The 22,008-nt window shown below is 35.9% G+C and overlaps 1 protein-coding gene across 2 annotated transcripts in view; it reads left to right on the forward strand.

The window, feature by feature from the left end:
• The window catches only part of FAM19A2 (family with sequence similarity 19 (chemokine (C-C motif)-like), member A2), a 522,099-nt gene that overhangs the window by 475,236 nt on the left and 24,855 nt on the right, over positions 1-22,008 (forward strand). The window contains exons 3-6 of one of the 2 annotated variants that reach the window (XM_011972930.1): positions 1,744-1,896; positions 3,018-3,146; positions 4,575-4,578; positions 5,418-5,419. In XM_011972930.1, coding sequence (XP_011828320.1) covers positions 1,744-1,896; positions 3,018-3,146; positions 4,575-4,578; positions 5,418-5,419 — 288 coding nt within the window. The remainder of the gene's footprint in view (positions 1-1,743; positions 1,897-3,017; positions 3,147-4,574; positions 4,579-5,417; positions 5,420-22,008) is intronic. The other variant, XM_011972929.1, reaches the window with a different exon arrangement.

The raw sequence follows: 22,008 nt of genomic DNA on the forward strand, positions 1-22,008 counted from the left end.
ATCTAGAACTAGAAATACCATTTGACCCAGCCATCCCATTACTGGGTATATACCCAAAGGATTTTAAATCATGCTGCTGTAAAGACACATGCACACGTATGTTTATTGCGGTACTATTCACAATAGCAAAGACTTGGAACCAACCCAAATGTCCATCGATGATAGGCTGAATTAAGAAAATGTGGCACATATACACCTTGGAATACTAGGCAGCCATAAAAAAGAATGAGTTCATGTCCTTTGTAGGGACATGGATGAAGCGGGAAACCATCATTCTGAGCAAACTGTCGCAAGGACAAAAAACCAAATACCGCATGTTCTGACTCATAGGTGGGAATTGAACAATGAGAACACTTGGACACAGGAAGTGGAACATCACACACCGGGGCCTATTGTGGGGTAGGGGGAGGGATAGCATTGGGAGATATACCTAATGTAAATGAGTTAAATGGGTGCAGCACACCAACACGGCACGTGTCCATATGTAATAAACCTGCACATTGTGCACATATACCCTAGAACTTAAAGTATAATTAAAAAAATCATGCATATAAAAAAAGAACAATTTGGAGAGTATAGTTTGTATTATCACAAAAAAAAAAAAAAAAATCTGAGCAAGCTATTTAGCCTGAGTTACTGCACATTGATTTCACTCATCTTCAATGGGAAGATTAATATAAATGCATGATGTTCTGATCTCATTTGCAATGGGTCTCCATATGTTTATGCCATTAAACAGCTTAAGATCTCCTGCTTTTCCATTGTAATTTCTGTTTTTATAAGAGTTACACTTTTAAAATTACTGAAAGCATAATCTTTTAACAAATGTTTGATTTTAAGCTGTTTTTAATTTTAGCAGGCAAAAGTTTTGTTTTATCCTTTCACAGTTGGATTACTATTTGAAGAAGAAATGCTGAAAAAAAAAAAATGAAGACAAACTAGAATCTTATCATAATATAATGAGTGAGGTCCAAAATTTTCATTAACCCAACACACTCAGTGGCCTTGTTCAAGGTTGACAAAATGAGTACGGAAGCCTGACAGCTTATTGGGCTGGGTTTGCAGGCAATGGGCTGCCAGATATGAGTTATCCAAGTTCATGGTACCATTTGGTGGCAGTTGCCCACTCAGGTGAAATTGAAAGGAATGACTCTGGGTTCTGGGACTGGCTAGATCTTCCAGAAAGATGGTGGCAATTTCAAGAACACTGCAGTTGTTCATTTTTAGGGAAATTGAGCAGAAGAATACTGAGGATGTGGATGTCCATCGTCTGCCTCTACTTCCTGCCTAGTCCTCATACTGTCCCCTAGAGTAACACAAGCTTTATCAGCAATCACCCGCTTTGAGAATGGGGCTGGCCTCAGTCCCATTGCAGGGTACCTCGGCCAGAGGTTTATTTTACTTTAACACATTCAACAAAAAGGCATTAAAAAGTCATATGCAAATAAATATGTTTTTGATGACGGCACATATTGCCTCTATATCAGACTTTTAACAGCTTATTCTAATCTAGTCATTAATTGTTCCTGCTTTACCAAGCATTCACTGACAGAAATATTCCTACCACATTTAGAAAAGAAATCAGATCTGCATTATGGAGTTAACATCATTGTATTTCTCGTTTCATGCATGGTGGACGCCTTATAGAGCTATATTTAATGTACTGCTAATTAAAAAGAAGGGTGGCAGGAAGTGTCCAAAGCTTTCTCAATGTTGTCTTATCTTTTGTTTTTGTTTGTGCAGCTCACCATGTTAAAACGGGAACTTGTGAGGTGGTGGCACTCCACAGATGCTGTAATAAGAACAAGATAGAAGAACGGTCACAAACAGTCAAGTGCTCCTGCTTCCCCGGGCAGGTGGCAGGCACCACGCGAGCTGCTCCATCATGTGTGGATGGTGCGACTTCTTCCATTCCTTATTGTGACAGCACAGCCAAGGATGGCTTAGAACTGGAACCCCACTATAACGCTCTCAATGGGGGATCAGTCCTGGGTGAACATACTACAAATAGCAAAATAAGTTGAAAATGGAATATTTGGGTGGCATTTTGAAATCTAAAATCCTGTAGAAGAAGGTCTAAAATATTATGCAGTTCTGTTACAAAAGGCATTATAATGAGGTTCCATTAAATTTATGTGCATCTGATATTGATACCATGAAATGTTGATTTCTTGGTGGATGGTGGGAGGTTGAGTATGTGTAAATTAATTGGAAAAGGAATGATGAAAATGGATGAATTAATATTATGGGTTCTTAAACCCATGGATGTTCTTAAGAATTAAAAAAAATAGTAACATGTATATGAAAAAATATTTAGTTGTGGATTGAATTCACACAAAATATCAACTTTTATGATGATGCAATAACATATTAGTTTTTTTCCTTGAGAGTTCACCGAATTATAGTAGAACATAAATCTTTATATGCTTTTATTTAATTGATGTTACCATAAATAGTAATTTGTTAAGTGTTCATATTACTATAATATATTGTTTGTGATGAGGTTATAGCACACAGTTAAAAAAATCATGATAACTGTGATAAACACCCTCCTAATAATCATCTTATTTATGGGAATATTATATTGATTATAAAATGTTGACTCTAAACTGGTCACAGGTCCATTTTCTTATATGTTAATATAAATTGATGCATATACACATTTGCATAGTTTATTTTCACTATGTTAGCTTTCATGAAGTCTATTTTCACATGAAAAATGCTGTCATATTGTATCTATAGTTAACTATACTGCATTCTACACTTAAAATTTTATTAAGTAGATAGATCTCATGTTAAGTGTTCCCATTACAATAACATAAAAAATTTTAAAATTATTTTAGTTAGAAAATCTTGAAAGGTTTTGTGTTTTTGAACAAAAAGAGAGGCATACCTCAAATACCAGTATTCCCACTGGTAGGAAAAATCGGTGGCTTTTGTTTCTCTTTAAAGATGCACAAGAGAAATAACAGCCCCAAGAAGAAAACATTGAGTCAATGTTTTTTTCTCTCTTATAGCTTCAATAGTGGAACAGAAATGGTGGTGCCATATGCAGCCATGTCTAGAGGGAGAAGAATGTAAAGTTCTTCCGGATCGGAAAGGATGGAGCTGTTCCTCTGGGAATAAAGTCAAAACAACTAGGGTAAGTGGACAGCCAGCTTGGGAACACAGAAGGTCTCTGAATTAATAGAGAACAGAGCATGTGCAGTAACCAGTTTAAGTGACAACTGTAGAATGGAAGAGTATAGCTCTGCAAAGTATGTTTTCCCTATTTTTTTCTTAGTTCATTTTTTTCATAAAACATTTTTATTTCACTCAGAACAACATCTTCCATAGATTACCATCAACCGTCATATTATCTGATCAATAAACACTGTCTGTGCCTTCATAAAATACTGAGGGTAATGTGAACCTCCTTTCCCTGCTGAGGATGCATGTTAAATTCTGGGAAGGTGACCCCAATCCTTTATTTTTCTAATGTATAGTAATCTAAATAAATTCTGAAAACATTATTTTTTGTATTACTTTTAATAGTTTTTAACTGAGATTCTTTTAGTTTTATGAAAGTAATTATTTTGATCTCCCTGATTTCTGAATCGTTAAATAGTTTTCTAACGGTTAAGGTTTACAATTATTGTAATGGGCTACTAGGAAGAATTTCAGATTCTCAAGATCGATACAGAAAGAATATTCTTAAGACACTGATATATTTCAGCTTCGTAATTACTGACTTCTGGGTGATGGTAGAGAACTGAAAAATAGCTTTGTTCTTTGATTTCCTAATTTGCCACACGGGTATTCCAGACTGGCAAAATATAAATTTGTTTCTTTATAGAATTAGTAAAGGAAGGTTTTGTTTTGTTTTGCTTTTAGGAAAAGCATACTAAAAATTCAAGTTGAATATTTGAAGAATAGAACAGAAAAATGGTATAAATTGATGTTTTATAAAAGGTAACATAAAAGTAGAGACTGGCTAATTTATAATAGTATTTGATAGAGCAGACTTTTAAACCTTGTCTGGACATCCGGGCTTATTTTATAATCTCATCTAGATATGTAGTTTAGTCTGCCAAATAATATTTTTAATACATTGACTGATCAGACATACACAGAAGTGACTAAGTTTCAAATGGCATGAATAAAAACATATTTCATGAAATTATTCTTGACTCTAACCTGTTAGCTAAGGGTCACACCTTTCCAAAACCCATCGGATGCATGATCAATTAGTTAGGATAATTATATTATTCAGTGAGCTAGCACATGATATAATCCGTATTAATTTGTTAATAACATTCTGGCAATGTAAATTTTCCTTATAAGCTATTTATACCGTGAAAATATTTTCCCTAGCACTATTAATTCTCAGTCCAAAAACAGGACTTAAGGAAATTCATTAACGTTTTGAGATTCTGAAACAAATTTTTAAAATTGTGAGCTCTTGACAACCAAATTCTTTGTTTTTATTACTTCAGTGAACAAGGGGAAGCTATTATTTATTGTATGCTTAAAATATATGCCATACACTGAACAAAATACTTTACATGAATTAGCTCACTTAGTCTTTCTAATAGCCCAGTGAAGAAGATAATATTATTATCTCATTTTACAGATGAGTAAGGAAAACTTCCAAAGGTTGGGTAACTTCCCAAGACATATAGCTAATTAATTAGGAAGCCAGGTTTCAAAATACGCAGTTCCATCCCAAAACCCAATCTTTTAACCTGTACTTTGTACTAATAATTTAACTTATTCTTAAGCAATAGTGGTAAAAGTATCCTATAGTTCTTTTCTTATGAGGTTGACCTTTAAAAATATCTCTAACTTTCTGGATCATTGAAATGAAAAGGTCAAGACCATGCAGTCTAAATTCTTATAGAAAAAAAAAATTGGGGGCTGGGCGCGGTGGCTCACGCCTGTAATCCCAGCACTTTGGGAGGCCGAGGCGGGCGGATCACGAGGTCAAGAGATCAAGACCATCCTGGCTAACACAGTGAAACCCTGTCTCTACTAAAAATGCAAAAAAAAAAAAAAAAAAAAAAAAAAAAAAAAAAATGAGCCGGGTGTGGCAGCAGGCGCCTGTAGTCCCAGCTACTTGGGAGGCTGAGGCAGGAGAATGGCGTGAATCCGGGAGGCAGAGCTTGCAGTGAGCCAAGATGGTGCCACTGCACTCCAGCCTGGGCAACTGAGCGAGACTCCATCTCAAAAAAAAAAAAAAAAAAAAAAAAAAAAAAAAAAAAAAAATTGGAAGTGCTGTTTCACTCCCTTGTGGCCTGTTGACCATATTCTCAATGACTCAAATTTAAAATGGAGTGTCTGCTTCACAAATTCTTCCAAATGCAATGAAACAAGGTGGATGAGAGACTGAGAACTCATGAGTAGGGAAAATCACATCTACATCCTATAATTTGTTTTAGTTGTAAGACATTATCCTCTATATAGAGGATAGCACTTTCTATTTTTCTTTCATCTCTTTTGCCCCAAAGAATAGCTGGTAATGGAGGACCTTATTTAAGACATTATAGAGGGTATTCATGCAATAGTAGGTGTTTAGATTTAGTTTCTTTTAAGATCCCCTCCATTTCTAAGAGTCTGTGACTCCAATTTTGAAAAGAAAAATCATCACGTGTAAGAGGAGAGAGAAAGACTTGAAAGAAAAAGCTTCTTGAGTACAACCAAAGTAAATTCTTATCGTTTTTTTCCTTCACAAGAAAAATGTTACTTGTGAAAATGGAGCTACTTAGACATTTTCACCCAAAGGAACACTATGGCATTCCAAATAGAAAGGCAAAAATGGGCAATTAAGTTTGGCCCACAAAACAATTTGGGCAAATTTCCCTGATGCTACAAATGAAGCAAAACATTTTCAAGGTCGTCAGGCTATTACTGCTTGTCCATCTCCACTGAAATAGTGCAAAAAGTGGAGGAGATAAGAAAAATTCTTAAAATAGCTCTAGGCATGTGTTACTTTGCCCACAGTGGAAGTCTTGGATAGAGGCAGATAGCAGAAGTGTTTCCACCATGCATGAATAGCACTATTTTTGAAAACAAATTTGAGTCATTATTTTAATCATTGATATTACTGTCCATACGCCTGTTTTCAATAATGTGGTTGTGATCACCATGAGCCAAAAAGCCATTGAACTCCTGATTTGGCAGGTCCCAGCCACAACTGGAAAGGCCAGAAGTTATGTAGGAATAGGTTACAAAGTAACTGAAGAGCTGTCTTAGCCAAAAGCTATTTGCTTTGCTTACGCAAGCTATGTTGGTTTTATGGGATTATCACTGCAAGCAAAATGGCTTGAGAAATAATTAAAATTTGCAATAATGTACATTCTCCCTTATAATGGCCCATAGCCAATCTGGAGTGCTTGTGTAAGCCTGTTAAATAAATAGCAGTCAGCCAGAAACAGTAATAAGGCTTGCATGGCCACAGCAAAGATGAGTGGCACCTTCCCGAATTGACTACAAATCAGGGTCTGAGTGATTTTTCCACTTAAGACTAATTTTGAGCCTACATTTTACTTACTACAAATGTGAATTACAGTCTTCTTCTGTTTTTGTATTGGACTCTGGAAGCTTTTTGGTTCTGACCCATGTTCTATTGGTGCTAACGGGGGAAAAGGTAAAGAATAGGGAGTCGTTTTTGGAACTTGAGTGTTTTGTTGCATACCTGTTCTTCACATACCCAAGCATTTAATTTGGAAAGAGTGGAAGATGCAACAGTTGTTTCCCAAACCCCATCTCTCATTCTAAAGGTGGAAAACTTATGACTTTCTGTGACATCTATAACCATCTCTTTTATTACTTTTAAGATCTCCTAAGTTAAACAGATGGAAAGGAAAAATCATACAAGCCTTTTGATTTCAAACTCACTTTCAAATATAAATAATAAAGAACTTTTCAAAGGGTCATTAATAAAATAATCATCTTTCCAGTGTGAAAGAGTACATAATTATATGCTAATTATACAACACAAAAGTAACGGGGGGAAAGGTGCTGCAGAGCTTGTAAAATATAAGAAAAGATAATCTTTAATATGGTTGAAATCATCAGAAAAAAACAGACTGCGATTATTTTTTTTGTGTGTGTGGGTGTTTTGATATTCTTTCTTTGTGGAAAATCTAAAGGAAATAATATTCTGTTTTTAGGATTTACAATCCTTGCCTAATGGTATGGACACCAAGCTACAAAATACAGTAGTCACTGTAGTTTTCAATGTTGATTCTTACCTAAGGATCAGGTTAGAGAAACTTGGTCTCTTACCTAACTTCATATTACATAAAACTTTACATTGTTTTTAGAAAGATTGCCTTTATGAATCAGATATCCCAGGTCTATTGACTTTTCTTATACCTAAGAAGAAATTTTCTGGCTAATTTTTAACTAATTGAAATCTTTCACTTCATGCACTTATTTAAAGTGGCTTAAGCAGATAAGATCTCTGTAATTTTTTAATGTTTCTTCAAATATAAATTGATTTTAAATGTATGCATTATGATATTTTATTGTATAATGCAATGAAAATCAAAATATATTAAGAATTTTCTATGCCACGCATTCTATACTAATAGTACTTACATTACAATCAAAACAACAAAAGCAAATATAGAAGCATTTGCTTAGCTCTTACTGTGTTCTGGGCACTCTGCTGAGTACATTGCAGGTATTATCTTACTCAATTTAGCCAACCATAGTAGATATTAAAGAGAATGTAGAGATGCATGGCTTGATTCCAGCCCACAAGGAGTATGCCATTGAATGGAGGAATGAGTATGTACAGTTGCATTATTCTTTTCTTTTTTCTCCTTTTTTTTGAGACAGTGTTACTCTGTTGCTCAGGCTGGAGTGCAGTGGCACAGTCTTAGCTCACTGCAACCTCTTGGGTTCAAGTGATTCTCATGCCTTAGCCTCCCAAATAGATAGGATTACTGGCATCCCCACCACACCCAGTTTTTTTGTTTGTTTGTTTGTTTGTTTTTTTGTTTTTGTTTTTTTTTTGTATTTTTAGTAGCGACGGGGTTTTGCTATGCTGGTCAGGCTGGTCTCTAACTCCTGGCCTCAAGTGATCCGCCCACCTCAGACTCCCAAAGTGCTGAGATTACAGGTGTGAGCCACCACACCCAGCCGCGTTATTCTTTCCTTTACCCGTATGCAGTCTATTGACAACAAACATTGGAATCAATGGTAAATATAAGTTAAGAGTAATATTGTAACAATAATAGAATAGCATAAGAATGAGGATGTTGTGCTAGATTCAATTTCAAGTTTCTCTAACCAAGGTTTATTCTTGGGTTCCATGTGACAAGAAAATTTCTAACTTCCTTTCCAGGTACATTTAAATGACAGTAATAACTGAAAATCTCAGAAGATAGATAAGTATTAGGCTTTTAATCCTTTCACAGTAAGGGAGGAAAAGAAGTAGCATCTTGTGATGTTTTCCTGATTAAAGCATCAGGTTTTACTCTTCTACATGCTACTGGATTTCATACCAAAGCTCAGTGACTCTGCTCTGCTGGTGGATCTAAACAGTGTCCAGAGATGCTAGTTCAGACCCATGGAAAATGATGTACACAGCAAGAGGAAAAAAGTTCATTTCCTTACCTTAAGGTGGTGCAATTTGTGTAAATTCTTCAATCGTAATGCTCTCTCTTGCCTTGCAAGTTTAAGTACAGGTTTAGAATAGTGTGGTTCTTTCTTGATCAACTCTTTCATAACAGACACATCCCCATTTGTTTGTCTTCATCTCACTTCCAGTCAGGCCCTAAATTACCTTCTGGTCCACAGCACAGACTGTAATGACCTTTACGGTTTTTCTAATTATTTTAATGGACCTCACAGTAAGAAATACATCTTACATAGTGATCTACCACACACAAAACATGCATACACACACTCATACATGCTACATTAAAATTAAAGTTGCATTATAATGTTTTGATTTTATTTTCTTCCCTCCCTCCCTCCCTTCCTCTTTTCCTTCCTTCCCATGATCTCAACCTCATAAATTGCTTTTATCACCTGCTTATGTGTTGCCACCTGTAGATTGAAAAACACTGCTTTAGAAAGTGGTATTTGACTGTTTCATGTGTCTAATTCACAGAACTGATAGCCACTGCTAACTTGAAGAGAAACAAACTACTGAATGAAGAGCTTTCAAAACAACTTACCTTTCACGTTTTAATTTTAAATATTTTTATGCAACATTTTTGGGCTAAAAATTTCAAAAGACTTTGTGAGATACAGATTTTGTGGGAAATAATATGTATGCTATATTCAAAAAGTCTTTATTGCCTCCTATTGTCAGATTCTATTCTAAATTCTGGTCAGAGCACTGAAAACAAAACAAAACAAACTGGATGAGAATCCCTGCCTTCATCAGGCCTGTATTCTAATAGGGTATATTCATTTTTTTATTGCTGCCGTAGCAAATTACCACAAATTTAGTGACTTAATACACTATCCAGTAATTATCTTTAGGTCAGATGTCCGGGCACAGTGTAGCTCAGGTGGATCTCTGCTCTGGGTTTCATAAGACTGAAATTAAGGGATGTGTTTCACCTTTTCACAGCAAGGCTTTGTTTCTTTCCAGAGGCTTTGGGGAGAATCCACTTCCAAGCTCATTCAGGTTATTGTTAGAATTCATTTCTTTGCAAATGTAGGACTGAGGTGACTGTTTCCTTGTGTATTAGTTCATTCTCACACTGCTATGAAGAAATACCAGAGACTGGGTAATTTATAAAGGAGGAGGTTTAATTGACTCACAGTTCCACATAGCTGGCGAGGCCTCAGGAAACTTACAATCATGGCACAAGGTAAAGGAAAAGCAGTACCTTCTTCACAGGGCGGCAAGACGGAGTGAGTGCAAGCAAGGAAAATGCCAGATGCTTGTTAAACCATCAGATCTCATGAGACTCACTCACTATCATGAGAACAGCCGGGGGGAAACTACCCTCTTGATCCAATTACCTCAACCTGGCCCCACCCTTGACAAGTGGGGATTATGGGGATGACAATTCAAGGTGAGATTTTGGGTGGGGACACAACTAAACCACATTTCCAAGGTAGCCATCATCAGGAGACCCTCTGGCCTTCTTCAGGATGCCTATCATTCTAATCATATTTCCTCCTTCACCCCAAACCAGCAATGGCATGTTGAGTCTGTCTCATGCTCTGAAGCTCTTTGACTTCCCCTTCCCCCATCTGTCACCTTTCTTCCTCTTCCAATGCATTTCTCTGGTGGGCTCTTTTGGCTTTCTCTTCCTTTTGGGGGCTCAGATGATTACATTGGGTCCACCTAGATAGTCCAGGGTAATCTCCCTCCTTTAACATCAGCTGATTAGCAACCATAATTACATCTGCAGAATCTCTTTATAGCAGTGCTTAGATTAGTGTTTGTTTGAATAATCAAGGGATGAAAATCTCGGGAGTATATATTTGGAATTCTGCATACCACATGTGAGGATACAAAAAAAACCCAAAATAAGTAAATATATAGTATGTTGGATGTTGATAGATGCCATGGGAAGAAAATTAAGCAGGGAAGGGAAGTGGGGAGTATTGCTGAGCAAAGGAGTTTGCATAGTTGATTGAAGTCTTCGGAGGTGAGGGGATGAGCTACATGGCTAAATGGAGGACAAGCTATCCAGGCAGAGGGAAGAAGTAAAAGTACCTGAGATGAGAGCTTTGCTGGGCAAATCATATTAAAGGGGTAGAAATTATGCTTGTGGCTGGAGTGGAGTGAACTAGGGCAACTGGTAGAATTATGGTTAGAAAGGCAACATGAGTAATATCACAACTGACTTAAACTTTTGTCCTAAACAAATAGAATGAGGGATTTGCCATTATATGAGATGGAGAGAACTGTGGGAAGAGCACGTTTTATGTTTTACATTAATATCCACTAAATTTGGTCATTTAACTTAATGAAAAACTAAATATGGTATAACACCCTAAATTTGATATTTCTTAAGAAGAGTAGGTAGACTTTTTTTCTATAGTAATGAGAAATTCAGAAATTGAATAAGTGATATTTATATTAAATAATCTTTAAACTCTCAAATGATATGGAGATGTGAAAACACTTAAGGAAGCATGTAGTCACTATAATAATGTTAAGTTTTAAAGAGATTTGGACAGAAATGGATTAATATATTAAGGTAATCTTTTTCTTTAATTAGATATTCAGTTCAAGGTAGATAGGACACTAAACTAGGTGTTCATGAAGTAGCATTAGTAAAAGTAACATTTTTAGGCTAGGTGCAGTGACTCATGCCTGTCTTTACAGCACTTTGGGAAGATTGCTTGAGGCCAGGAGTTAAAGACCAACATGGGCGACATAGTGAGACCTAGTCTATATAAAAAAATGATTAGGCAGATGTGGTGGCATTCACCTGTACCCCCAGCTACTTGGAGGGCTGAGGCAGGAGAATTGCTTAAGCCCAGGCGGTTGAAGCTGCAGTAAGCCATGATTGTGCCACTGAACTCTAGCCTAGACAATAGAATGAGACTGTCTCAAAAAAAGGTAATATTTTAAACCTGATATTTTAAATTTAAGAACTGATTACTTAATTAAATATAATTTAATAGGGCCAAGAGTGTCTACCTTGATATTTGCTTAAAGAGTTATTGAAAAATAATGTAAAAAATATATCATCAGGCTCTATTTCCAAAACTTGGCCTGTATTTTTGTAATTAAAATGAGAAATGGGGGATATATGAGTGCTTTTAAGTTCCTCTAAGATGTAGATGCTTCTGCAATATTTGAACCAGGTGTTTATCTGTAGACGTTACTCTGAATATTGTGCTTATAATCTTACAGTTAATTGTGAATGTTCACACATTGTAATAGGACCAGTTTGAATACCATAGAATTTCATTTGCGACTGCAAGGTACATCGTTAGGTGACTGCTTCTGTTTTGTGAACTAAGTGGCGAAAGCAATATTTCTGTCTCTTACTTGAGGGCTGATAAATAAAATTCTGTCAGGACTTTATATCTAATGTTTAAGACCTTGATATTTGTTTAAAGGTAAGCATTCCCGGGAGAGGCAACACTTTTACCTGGTTTTGGTTGCTAAAATGCCTTAATAAAAGAAAAATGGCACCTCATAGGACTTGGGGAATAGAAAGGTATCCTCAAGGAGCCATACTTAGTGGTGCTTTTTCATCTATTGTGAGTGGCAAACCTCCTATTAAAAAATATGGATAATCTTTCCTATGTACATTCTCCCATGGTTCTTTCCCTCCTCTGTCCATCACACATTTTCTGTGGAATTTAAGTCTCTTAATCAATGACTTCAGATCCAATTTTATTTTCTTACTCTGGAGACTGGGGTGAAGATGCAGCTGAGAAATAACACATAATTTTCCCACAAGCGCAGGATTTCTAGCTCCCTGCCGGCTCTTCAGGACTTGTCAATTCACCTGTGAGTAGTGGAGAGTTGTTTGTGAAGTGCACCTAATATAAAGGCTGGCATTGAGCTTTACTTTAGAGTGATCAAACCTCATCTGGATGTGCTCAAGAAAGTCCTGGATACCAGCTTTTAATGGGGTAGAAGAAAAGAGGCAAATGTAAAGGATTTTGTGGAGATTTACCTCAGGGAATTAAAGCACTAGGAGCAATATGCTTTAAACTATTTGACGAGATAGGATGTGAAAGAAAAAAATGTAGATTTGCTCTGTGTGACTACAAGGAATACAACTAAGGTTATAGTAATAACTTTCTAAGTGTCAACTCTAGATGACATTGAATGGGCTGCCTTAAGAAACAGTAAGTTCCTTATTTCAGGATGACATATATTTGTGACTTTTAAGGGATGAAGAGAAATTCGCAGAGTTGTCTAGATCAATCTACCAAAACAAAAAACAGCCTATATGAAGGCATGACGGAGTAGAAGATCACGTCTTACTCATGGAATTGAAACCATTTCATGGGGTAACAATGTGTGTGAGGGGAAGTATGTAATGAGGAATCCCTGTGAGGGGAATCATGGCAGACTGAGTTTGTATCATGATGGGCTTTTAAATACCATGTTAAAAGATTTGGATTTTATTGTCTGTGCAGTGGTGAATCATTGAAGAACCTTAAGTAGGAGAGGAGAAGCATCTGATTTATACTTCAAAATGTCTATCTGGCTGCAATGGGTCAATAGAATTGAGGGAGGTATGAGGTAATGGACCTGAAGTAAGATAGGGAGGTGATGGTAGTGTGGGTGCAGAGGGCAGGGAATTGATAAGGCTTGGTAATTAATTGAATATGAAAAGTGAATGAAAGGAAAAATTACAGACTCACATGTTTCTTACATATTTCTGGCTTGACTTATTTTTGCAACAATAATCGCTAAGGAGACTATGAGGTAGAGATATCTGGAGGATAATTTGATATATAGGCCTTGAGGTCAAGATAGAAATCTGGAAATTATTATTCCCTAGGTGGTATTGAAATAATTAATCAAGAAAGCTCTCTCAAAAGAAATGCATAGAAAAAGAAGAGCATCAAAGACATTTTAACAACTAATGTGGAAGAAAGTGCCTTTAAGGAACAAGAAGTGTGGAAAGAGATATAGACAGAAAACCAAGGAAGAGCAGAGTCTGGGAGAATGCAGAAGTAGGGTTCCGGGGATCCAGGGCTTTCAACTGATACAAGGATATGGAACTTATAGACAGGTTATATGACTTTAAGTCTCTTTCTGAATATGGGATTTGCAAGAAATACCGAGTTCTTGTCCATTAGATGAACATTACTTGTTTTATTATAATCCTAAAACTTGCCTGCTAGTTGGATGATGTCATTGGTAACTCATTGTAAACACTGCAGAATATACATCCATTTAAAACAGAATGCACTGTTTAAAGTACTTTAAAAATAAGAACAAATATGGGCCGGACACAGTGGCTCATGCCTGTAATCTCAGCACTTTGGGAGGCAGAAGCAGATGGATCTCTTGAGGCCAGATGTTCGAGACCAGCCAGGCGTACACGGTGAAACCCAATCTCTACTAAAAATACAAAAATTAGCCAGGTGTGGTGGCGCACACATGAAGTCCCAGCCTCGGGAGGCTGAGACATGAGAATTGCTTGAACCCAGAAGGTGGAGGCTGCAGTGAGCTGAGATTGCACCACAGCACTCCAACCTGGCTGACAGAGTGAGACTCTGTCTAAAAGGATAAATTTGAATCTCCTTGGCAGAATTAACAAACTCTGTTTAAAGGAAGCTTGTCCATTCATTCATTCACTCTGTGAAGATAAATTGAATGTATACTATGTGGGTATGTGCCAGACATTGTGCTAGATTTTGGGGATTCAGTTTTTTTTTTTTAAATTATGACTCTTTGCTGTCCAAGAGTTCACAAGTTCACAGTCAATTGGACAGAAAGTCAGTAAATTATTGTCATGTACAGAAGTGGTGGGACAGAAGTTTGTATAAGTGCCACGAAAGCACATTGGCAGTTTAATATTGCATGACCCATAACTCTTCTAACACTCAAGAATACCAGATTGTGATGCCATTCAAGGGAAATTTACCTATAATTTGTCTCCTTAGTATATAGCAACTAAACACAATCTGGCAGAATCTAAATATTGTGTTCCATGATGTCAAGATTGAACTGAGTTTTTTTTCCTGCCTTTATATCTGTATGGTACTATCATAATAGAACAAAAATCCAATAAAATGCTTTCTCAACTAGACTGTCTTCATATACATATATATATGTGTGTATCTATGTGTGTAAATGTATACATATACACACACATGCAAGAGAGAGATGGAGGCACATACACACACACACACACACACACACTGAGCAGAGAGAGAGGAGAGACGGGGAAGGGAGATAATTTGCATATAAAAAGCTGGGGCTACAGTAATAACTCTAATTAAATTGAAAATAATTTAAGATTCCCACGAGCAAATAAGAATATTGGAACCTTATACCATTGTACATATTTTTAATGTTTTAAGCTTATACAACACTTTAAAAATTTTGAAGTAATGTGTATTAGTTATAGCAAAATCAGCCATTCAGTTGAAATGTGATCTAAGATATAAAACTCAAATTGCCAAATTAAAACCAAAAAAATACATATAGCTTATACTAAGCCATAGAATTCCATTTATTATAATGTTTAATATTGAACTTGTTTAACATGAGTTATTTAGCTGTTAAATATATGCTTTGCTCTCATGTTTCAGTATTATGGCATTTTTTTTTTTCCTGTTAAGTAGCAATGTTGGCTTCCCATGATTTATGGTAGGATTAGCCTAAAGTCAATAAAGGATTCTTTTGTTGAGATTCTGCTTACCATTGGCTATTTCACCTTTATCTTTTATTGCTTATTCTCTTCTGGTGACAAACATTTTTTTTTTACATCTAAAAAGTTTGCTTGTTTGTATAAATTTAAGGGCTACAAGTGAGTTTTATTACATGGGTATTTTGAATAATGAAGTCTGGGCTTTTAATGTAACCATTTTCTGAATAATGTACATTGTACCTATTAAGCCACTTTTCATCCTTCACTCCCCTCCCACCTTCCCATCCTTCTGAGTCTCCAGTGTCTATTTTTTAATTTGTTTAGACTTGTTTTTTCAGACTTTAAGTTCTGGGATACATGTGCAGAACGTGCATGTTTGTACACAAGTATACACGTGCCATGGTGGTTTGCTGTACACATTAACCCATCATCTACATTAGGTATTTCTCCTAATGCTCTCCCACCCCTTGCCCCCCAACCCTGACAGGCCCTGGTGTGTGATATTCCCCCCCAGCCCCTGTGTCCATGTGTTCTCATTGTTCAACTCCCACTTGTGAGTGAGAACATGCGGTGTTTTTGTTTTCTGTTCCTGTGTTTGCTGAGAATGATGGGACAAACATATTTTACACTTACATTGCATTTTCTGTTCTCTTCTTGGTCCTGTTAAAAGAAAACCGGTGAGGCAGGGAGAAGGATGATACAGAGAGAGAGAGAGAGAGAGAGAGAGAGAAAGAGAAACTGGGTAATATCAGGTAGTATAAATTTATTTTCAAAGAATGCTTGCAAATTGAATGCAATCTGTGCTTTGTGACTTTAAAATACTCTATATTTGAAAAGGCTGAGTAATTGTGAGGAGAGTTGATTTGGTCAACCTGTTTCTAGGATTCATATACTGAGATACATTTATTCTATCTTGAAAGAAATCTAATTGAATATTCTCAGACACATTGGCTGACAGTCAGGATAATCTAAACAAGTATAATTGGAAATCTCAACCCCTAACTTCAATTACAACATATGATCGATTTATGAGATTACTGAAGGCAAATGTCTGGCCAGACAGTCCAACTATTGTTTGAGATTAAATTTCACAAATGAAATCAACTTGTTGAGAGCACTCTTGCATATATAATATAGTTGTGAACCATCTGCCTCCAGATTATAGCTTTGAGGATTTCTTAGATGGGTTTTAAGTGAATTCTCTTATGAGTAAAGTTCATGATAAAAGCTGTTAATGGTAAATTAAAAATAATTCACGTTGTACCTACATAATGGTCTAAAGAGATCCTATTCAGTAAAACTGTTTCACATCACTATGTGATACTGAAGGCAAAGATAAATATTCATAACATGAAACAGAATTGTTTGTATAAGTTGACTAAAAATGTCTATAGATCATAATAGAATTATTTTCAGTAGTACTGGTGATGTCTCACTAAGGTTTAGCCTTTCTGAAGTTACTGAAATTAGTGACAGATGGAGACATTGTCAAGGTGTATCAGGTAATTTTTGATTCTCCATTTCACCCACCTTGACCATTTGAGGTAACTGTGCTATGTTAAGTCTACCCAACTTGTCAAGGCCTTATCAACCGAATATCATCCTCCCATTTCTTATGCACTGTGGTTTTCTCAGTCTAGTCCCTACAGATGTGCAACAAATCTATCTCATAATTGGTGCTTAGGTAATACGCTTGGCTCTTCCAGAGCACTGCTGGTAAAATTTGCTAAGAGGCAGCTGGGATATTATTGTTGCTGTGCCAGCTACCTCTTCATAGGTTTCACAGAAGAAATGGTCACAGCAAGACAGTGTCTTTTTCAAACTCCACTAGAAAGAAGTTCAAGAATTATTGTAGTTATTGCTCAGTCATCAAATGATTTTGTTTATTCACCTGGAATGAAGTATTCAGGAAATCAGAAAGCCAAGTATAATGGTTAATTTTATGTGTCAACTTGGCCAGGCCACAGTGTCCAGATATTTGATCAAACATTATTCTGTATGTTTCTGCGAGGCCATTTCTGGATGAGATACATGTTTAAGTTGGCATACTTTGAGTGAAGCAGAATACTCTCAATAATGTAGATGGGCCTCAATTATTCAAGTTCTGGGAAGAATAAAGGGATGGCCTCCCTTGAACAAGAGGGAATTCTCCAGCAGACCTCTTTTGGTTGATAACTATAACTCCTTCCTGAATCTTCAGGCTGCTGGCCTTCTCCCAGCACATTTTGGACTCACTAAGCCTCCACTATTGCATGAGCAAATTTCTTACCATGAATCAGTCTCCTCTCTTTCTCTTCTCTCTCTCTCTCTCTCTCTCTCTCTCTCTCTCACACACACACACACACACAAAATACATTATATATGTGTATTATATATATTATATATGTGTGTATATATATGTAGTGCACACATATGGTCTCTCTCTATGTGTGTGTGTGTGTGTGTGTGTGCATATGACTATATATATTTATCCAGTCACAGGCTTTATGCTGAACGAAAATGCCCAGATTACATATTTTCTTGACTTCTGTATAATGGAAGTTTTTTAAAAGACAGCTTTTAGTGTAGTATCTTAGTCTGTTTGTGCTGCTGTAACAAAACACCACAAAGTGGATAATTTATAAAGAACAGAAATTTATTTCTTTCAGTTCTAGAGTATGGGAAGTCAAAGGTCATGGTGATGGCAGGTTATTGTCTGGTGAGGGCTGCCGTGTACTTCCACCATGGTCCCTTTGGAGGGGAGGAACACTGTGTCATCACATGGCAGAAGGTGGAAGGGCAAGGGAGCAAAATGTGGTATGAAGCCTCTTTATAAGGTACTTAATCCTGTTTCTGTGGGAGGAGCCCTCATGACCTGATCGCTCCTTAAAGGCCCCACCTCTTAATGCTATCACATTGGCAACACCTGAATTTTAGAGGGGACACATCTAAACCATAGCAAGCAGTTTTAGGTTAAAAGCAAAACAGATAGTATGTCATAATTTCCCATATGACCCCTACCTCCACACATGCACAATCTCTCTGTTATCAATACTCCCACTAGAGTAGTTCATTTGTTACAAAATTGACCGTTATTATCATCCAAAGTCAATAGTTTACATTAGGGTTCACTCTTGGTTTTGTACATTCCATGGGTTTAGACAAATGTATATGTCTAACAAATGTATATATGTAAATATAACATGTACATTCTATGGATTTAGACAAGTGTATATGTCTACAAATGTACATATGTTAATATATATAACATGTATCCACTATTATAGTATCATACAGACTATTTTCACTGCCCTAAAAATCATCTGTGCTCTACTTCTTTCTCTCTCCCTTCTAACCCCTGGCAACCACTGATCTTTTTACCTCTCTAGAGTTTTGCCTTTTTTGATATTAAATAGTTGCAATCATGCTGTATGTAGCCTTTTCAGATCGAGCTTTTTCCCCTTGTATTTACATCTCCTCTGTGTCTTTTCATGGCTTGATAGCTCACATATTTTTAGCTTGAATAATATTTTATCACCTGGATCTACCACAGTTTATCCATTCATTTACTGAAATTACATGTTGGTGGCTTCCACATTTTGACAATTATGAATAAAAATCCATATACAGATTATTGTGAAGACATACATTTTCAATTCCTTTGCATAAATGCCAAGGAGCATGATTGCTGAATGTATGCAAGAGTATGTTTAATTTTTCAGAAACTGCCAAACTGCCTTCCAGAGGGGCTGTACCATTTCGCATTCCCACCAGCAATAAATGAGAGTTCCTGTTGCTCCACGTCCTTGTCAGCATTAGTATGAGTATTCTGGGCTCTGGCCATTCTAATAGATGTGTACAGTGGAAGTTTTGATATATTTTTGGACCTACCTCTTCAGGCTACACATCTCTTATTGTATCTATGAGATACCAAATTAGTTTGGGAAGGGCAGTCTTTGAGAAGATATATAAGACAAGCAGGTCATTTAAAACATTGCCATCCTAAATTATCTAAGCCTAATGGAATGCATATTTATGAGGAAAAAAATGTTACTACACCAAAGGAAAAATCTCATTTTTCTCATACCACATAACAGAGCTAAGAATTGTAGTTATAAAGGCATCCTGAAGCTCCATGCCTAACTATTTGCCTAATGTGTAAGCAAAGAAGTCTTATTCCTTGAGAGCGGAGTAATATTCTATGTCGATTTACGAGGACTCTTGCATGGAAAAAACAGTCCTTCTAAATTACTCCAGAATGGCTCTAAGAATTCTATTGGCTTTGCTTTACTCATTCACAATGGATACAGTGCCAGGAGCTACTATCATCTATCGATATATGTATCTGTGTATCTATGTGTGTGCGTGTGTGTGTGTGTGTGTGTGTCTATCCATCCATCCATCTACCTCAGTGAGAAATGGCTAGTATGATCTGCTGAGAATGCCTTCAAAGATGGCATAATGATCAAGAAGCCAGTCTCTGGAATCGTATTACTTGAGTTCATATCCCAACTGCAATGTATTAGCTGGTGGTCTTGGGAAAGTTACTTTACATCAGTACTCCTCAGTTTCCACATCTGGGAGATGATGACAATAATATGTCTGCCACATAGATTTCTCACATGGATTAAATTAGTTAATATATGTAACACACTTAAAACAGTTTCTGGCCAAGTATAAGTGCTATATGTGCTTGTTAAGTAAAACACATAAATCAAGCAAGTTGTTAATAGGCTAATAAAATGGACCAATTTTCTCATAACTCAAATATTAACATTATTATTCCATAGCAGTCAGTCTTGTTAAAGAAACACTAATGTGGAAATAACTCAAAACTTCCTTTACTATCTCTATTCATACTTAAACTAGGGCTTTGAAGAGAAAGTGCAGATTCACTGGAGGTTGGTCTGTCTCTTTTAGAATAGCCACAACATTTCATCCTAGAAAGAAACCATAGAACTGTACTAAATGGATTTCAGTGCTTGAGAACAGTGTCCACCTGGCCTCAGACATGGGGCTATTCCAGTTATTTACCATAGGTGGGACAGGTGGGGACTGTTGGACTACACAATTGTAAAGGTGCTCTTCCCGGGATATGCTGCAAGAGCAGAAATGTTTTTCCTCATTTATAGCCATCAGACATTGGGTTTTCAGCAACATCTCTTGTGGACTTATCAGGGCTACCAAGTGAAGGAGGCAATACTTTTTCTGACAATCACAATTATTGACATGTATTCAACTAGTATTTCTATGTCCACTGGTATAATTCAAAGATAGCCTCATACGCATGCACAAATCTTTTATGGTTAAAAATGCTTTGCTAACTGGAGAGGGAGGAGTGTTAGTCTGGATCTGTGAGCTAGGTTTTTTTGGGTTTTTTTTTTTTTTTTTTTTTTTTTTTCATTTTCGTTTTAAGTTTTTGTAGTTGTTTGCCTGTAGCAATTTTGGATGAGATTAGCCTGGAGTGGTTGTTGCATCAGGAAAGGCTTGTTTATTGAATGCTGAGTCACCCTTGCCATTTTGCTATTACTGATGTAACATTAATGTTCTTAACTAAATCACAAAGCACCAAGTAGAAACTGATGCAGAAAGTGTTTATAGATATTCAGCAATTAGCAGAGACCAATAATTCCTATTAATGGAATAACCAATAAAACCTAAGTGATTTTTGAAACTCAGTACATTTTAACCACAATATGTTGAAATATGGAAGTTTTTGCTCTTAGGAGATGTTATGTACATAGTATACATTCTTTATAATTTATCCTGACTCCAGTATAATCTCAAAAATAGAGCAAGCTTTGTTCTGTTCTTTGTAGAGAAAATGCATAGCTTTGTGAAGGATAATCATAGTATCAAAGAGCTAGAAATACATTCATGCTTACTGCCTTATTTATTAAATAATCAGATTTCATATTTTGTAGCAGGAATAGAATAATGATAATTTTAAACAAATAAATTTATTTTAAAAATACTGATTTCAAAATACATTTTGAAAATGTTTAAAAGTTGCTGTTTATTATATTCTTGCTGGAGGCATAATTGCACTTAACCTTCATAGCAGTGTAATAAGATATGGATTGTCTTCATTTATAGGTAAGGAAACTAAGTTTTTTTAGTGAAATAACAGGGCCACACAATTAATAAATATCTAAGTGAGTATAATCCCAAGACTAGATGATGTTCTTAACCCCATGTTTTTAACCACTATGTTGTATGTATTACCCATCTGATTCTCTGAAAATCTGTATTCATCATTGTTTTCATCATCATTATTACTATTATATAAACATTCAGTATGTGTAAGACATATTCCATTTAAGCCAACTTTTAATTATTCATGGTAAAGAAATGAAAAAAAAGTTAGGAGAAATTGAAAAATATATGCAATTTTCATGTTTCAATTTTAGGCAAAATTAGAAAATTATATATATAATATACAATAATTATATATATAATAATTATATATAAAAATATATAAAATTATTATAAATAGAATGTTTCTTTAAAATATAATAGAAAAAAACTTTAAGAATCTAGTTGGTAAACTGAAAAGAATACTAGGTAATATAAAATCCCAGTATTAGAGTGTTTTAAAATAGACCTAGATTTTTGTAAGAAGCCTATTTGACCTCCTTATTATAACAACCCTTTTATCTCAAAGGTAATAGTGTGTGCCATCACTTTAATGTGATTCTCAGAGTTCAGGACCCTAGACTACAATACTAACTGATGATATTATAGTCAGTCTTTCACATTACTATCTCTATGTCTC

This window comes from Mandrillus leucophaeus, unplaced genomic scaffold (assembly GCF_000951045.1).
Source record: "Mandrillus leucophaeus isolate KB7577 unplaced genomic scaffold, Mleu.le_1.0 Scaffold132, whole genome shotgun sequence".
NCBI classification, from domain to species: domain Eukaryota; kingdom Metazoa; phylum Chordata; class Mammalia; order Primates; family Cercopithecidae; genus Mandrillus; species Mandrillus leucophaeus.